The sequence below is a fragment of the Candoia aspera genome, chromosome 7, assembly GCF_035149785.1.
Source record: "Candoia aspera isolate rCanAsp1 chromosome 7, rCanAsp1.hap2, whole genome shotgun sequence".
NCBI classification, from domain to species: Eukaryota; Metazoa; Chordata; class Lepidosauria; order Squamata; family Boidae; genus Candoia; species Candoia aspera.
The window spans coordinates 43,815,718-43,819,849 of NC_086159.1; the positions used below are offsets into that span (position 1 = coordinate 43,815,718).

General features: G+C 47.5%; 1 protein-coding gene across 1 annotated transcript; it reads left to right on the top strand.

Moving 5' to 3' along the window:
• The first annotated feature begins 850 nt into the window (after positions 1-850).
• On the top strand, positions 851-3,515 carry PHLDA1 (pleckstrin homology like domain family A member 1). Its single transcript, XM_063308527.1, has 2 exons — positions 851-1,547; positions 2,902-3,515. Exon 1 carries the CDS (start codon positions 1,075-1,077, stop codon positions 1,528-1,530), a length of 456 nt encoding a protein of 151 aa, XP_063164597.1. The 5' UTR covers positions 851-1,074; the 3' UTR covers positions 1,531-1,547; positions 2,902-3,515.
• Positions 3,516-4,132: the final 617 nt, after the last annotated feature.

Here is a 4,132-nt window from a genome sequence, read left to right on the forward strand (position 1 = left end):
GAATTTTTTTTAGTACCAAAGTTAGCGATGACCATTCTGTAGTTATAGTCTTCTGAACATTAATGGACAAGTAAGCAAGCAAGCCCCTTCTCCCTGAAATAGCTTATATGCATGCTGCATAACGGCGTGTGTATCCTATTATTTATTAACCAGCATGATATGCTTTACTATTAGTGTGAAAAAGAAACGAATATTCTGTTAGATTCTGAATCCTATAGTTGCTCTCTGGCCCATATGAATGACAGCTAAGCAGCAGACAAGCATTTCCAAGGTTTTTGTTCATTTGTTTCGGTATATTATGCATTTCCCACAACAACAACAAAACCCCCCTAGGAAGAAGGGTCTCTGTGTTCTGTAAGGCATCCCTGCCCCCGAATTTTGAACGTGGCATCCTAAGAACTAGAATAGGAGAAGTTGGGGTGTCAGCGAGCGTCCGCGGAGCAACAGGGCTGGTTTTTCCCCAAGCAGCCTCCGCGGGCTGCGAGTTCCAGAGGGAACGCCGAGCGCCATCCTGCCGCTGTCAGTGACATCTAAGAAGGGGTCTTCTTCCAGCCTAGAGCAGATCGGGGGCGGGGGACTCCTTTTTGCGTTCCACGAGTGAGAACGGCTCGGCTGCCACCGGAGCAAGGCTTTGTTCTTTGGCGCTGTTGCGACTGGGAACCTCTGCAGGCTTCCGAGAGGAGAAGGGAGAGAAGAGCAAGCAAGAAGCCTCCTTCTCCGTCCTTAAAGGCGGGCAGGCAAGGAGGATAGGGCGAAACGGCGGGGCTTTCCTCGCCCAGCCTCTTGGGCAGGCGCCGCCCGCCTTTTCCTCGCCCCGCCTCACGAAAACCTGGGTCTCTGAGATGAAAAAGCCGCTTTCAAAAACAACGGGAGCACGTAGGGCGCTTTCTCCAGCGGTTCTGGGGAAAGACGAGCGGGAGCGCAGGAAGCTGCGCGGCTAAACCTGACCGTCGGTAAGCAGAAGGCAAAGCCTTCCAGGCGCGTCCCTGGAAATCCTCCTCGCCCGTGCGCCGCTTCTCTTTTGCGCGCGCCTTCTTTTCACTCCTTTCGGAAGTTTCCGGCGGCGCCGGGAGGATGCTGGAGAGCGGCTGCAAGCCGGTGAAGGAGGGCGTGCTGGAGAAGCGCAGCGATGGCTTGCTGCAGCTGTGGAAGAAGAAGCGCTGCGTCCTCACCGAGGAAGGGCTTCTGCTTATCCCGCCCAAGCAGGAGCCGGCGGCGACTTCTCCCGCCAGCGGAGAGACGGTGGTGGCCTCCGCCAAGATCAAGCAGTTGCCCTTCTCCACCATGAAGACGGTGGACTGCGTGGAACGGAAGGGCAAGTACATGTACTTCACGGTGGTGATGGCCGAAGGGAAGGAGATCGACTTTCGGTGCCCGCAGGAGCAAGGCTGGAACGCCGAGATCACGCTGCAACTGGTGCAGTACAAGAACCGGCAGGCCATCCTGGCGGTCAGGTCGACCCGGCAGAAGCAGCAGCACCTCGTCCAGCAGCACGGGCCCCGCCTTCGGAGCGCCTCCAACTCCGCCTAGACGGGCGCCCCCGACAGGTACTCTCTCCGCCCGCCTCCCGTCTGGCGCCCGCAGTCGCTGGAGTCGTGCTTGGCCGAGTAGGGCGCCCGCAGGTTCTTTTCCCGCCTTTCTCTCGCTCTCCCTCTTGCGACCCCTTTCAAGCTCTCCCCGCGCCGGTGGAAAGCTTCTCGCAAAACAGACAAGCAGAGCGCAGCGACACTCTTTGTTCTGCCGAAGCGCCCACCTTGGCTATGCAGCTGCTGTTTTAGGCTTTTCCTACACCTGGGGAGGGGGGAACCCCACACACACGAGAAGAAACAACTTTCCTGTGATCTTCACATGTATGTGCTTGCTTACATATACTCAGTAGACGTGCAGGGGCACGTGGTGTGGGGGAGCAGAGTATGTGAGAGAAATGGATTTTACATCTTTTCCTACAAGCCCTATCTAATCTGGTACCCTGCAGATGTGTGGGGTTACAGCGAGCAACACTGCATCAGCTGGAAAATTGGAGCTATAGTCCAATACACTTGAAGGTCTCCTGGGATAATGTCCTTTGCAGGTTCCTGTGTTTAAAAGTAATCAGTAACTCAGCTGTTAATCAGCTCCTGTGTTCCTCTTGCACTGTACAGGGCTGTCTGCTTTACTTAGGGGCCTAATTCCAGTCTTTGCATACTTTGGTCACTTTTGCACATCCTCTCCTCTCTGCTGTCTGTGGGAGAGAATCTTTTGTAACTAGGCTCTGGGGTGAGGAAAGAGAGGGGCCATCTATGTTATGCGTCAACTTCAGAATCTATAACTTAATTACTCTTTGCTGAGGACCCAAGAACTGAATCAGTGTTTTGATTCTTTTGATTTTTTCCCCCCAGGTTCATACACTACCAAATCCTTACTTGGGTTTTTTTCCTAAAAATAGTCCCTCAGAAACCTTAGGGCTGAATAATAAGTAGAAAGAATTAGGTGTTAATTAACACAGTAGTTTTTTATATGAATGGTCTCTCAGCTGGGATGGCAACCTGTTAATGTGAATCGGCAATTGTGAATATGTTCTCTGTAACCACATGATTAGAGTTTTCTGGTGACTGGCTTGTAATCATCCATGACTCTCCAGGATGAGACCCAAAGCCCTTGGTAACTGTATGCTTTACAGTACTGTAATAGGGATGTGTGGATGGCAGTGAGAGTTTAAACTGAAGTTTAAGACTGCTTATGCAATTTGTTGCAAGTGGGCTGCTAACGTTAAGCTCTCCTGCAAAAATATCGTGAAGGAGAACCTTCCCATTTCATCCACAGGATTGGATTCAAAAGAACAACCAATCGGTTTGTCTAGAATTTGCAAAAACAGAATGCTGCTAAGTTACTCAGATCATTTTTTTGTGTGTGTTGTTATAGATTGAATTCAAGAGGCCCTTCTGGAAGTAAGAGAAACGGTGATCAAAGCTTGGCAAAGAAAAGGACAAGTGCAAGGGACAGCATCAGTTCAGCCCCTGGATTTTGTCCAGTTTTGACACCATCTGTGATTGCTTTAGGGAAGTACTTCAGCTGTTCTAAGTTTGGGCTGCTGCTTAAACTTATGAAAGGCATATTTGACCTCAAAGGACATACGTCGCACTGTCATTTTTTTTATTCCAATCTGTTTTATTTGTATGTTTATTTATCAGTGGGGGAGGTTACGTTTTCAAGTTACTTCTGAATGTAGATTTTCTGAGAGACAATGAAGTGCAGAACATACTTGCTTTGGTGAATTATATATGCTGCTGTAGAGGGAGAAAGAAATGGAAGAAAGAGGAAAATGGGAAAATGAAGTAGTTTACCAGGATACAAACTTTTCATATTGCTTTCACATACTGCTTTACAACAGTTTTCATCTCAAAGAGTGAAAGGCTGTTATGAAATGAATGTATGAAATCTATCTTGCTTTGTTGAAGTATTGCACCAATATCCTAATTAATGAGAACACTATCTCCAAAGAAAGCAGTGGCTTTGAATTAAAATTCTGGATTGTTTTATTGTTTATTCAACATTCATTTGACAGATGGTATTATATATTGTATTCAGTAGCAGTCAGTTATACCAGTTTTCACATCCTTACTTAACAAACAGGAAATCTTAGTTGACTGACTCTCAAGGAGAACAATTATTAAAAAGGTTATGTTCTTTTTTACATTTGTTGGAAAACCATACTAAAGACCCCAGGAAGATTAAGACCACTTCACAAGTTCACCAGGAAGGCCACTCTTAACGATCCACTTGGGGATGAGCGAGGGATTTAGGAGTAAGACATCCCAAAGACAATCCACATCTCCATGGCACAATTAACAAGCCATTCAGGTGTAGGGACAATGTGGCCACCCTGGAAGACATATATGGGGTCCCCTTACCAACCTTTGCCCAAACTGAAGAAGCTGCTTGGACAAGCAGTGAAACGGTTCAACCAAAACCAAATCCAGTTGCCATGACTCAACCTACAGACAATTCCACCTGGATGACTGAGAATCTTCATCGACATACTAAAGACTGCACTTCTTTGTTTAGATTTGGCCCTTGCTTTGTTTTTGTTTCTGAAACCTTTTCAAACTCCATATCAAATTATTCTATATAGAATGACTTAAAGTACTTAATT

Bases quoted from the DNA above. Each gene is read 5' to 3' on its own strand.
- PHLDA1 (XM_063308527.1), top strand. From the start codon at position 1,075: ATGCTGGAGAGCGGCTGCAAGCCGGTGAAGGAGGGCGTGCTGGAGAAG.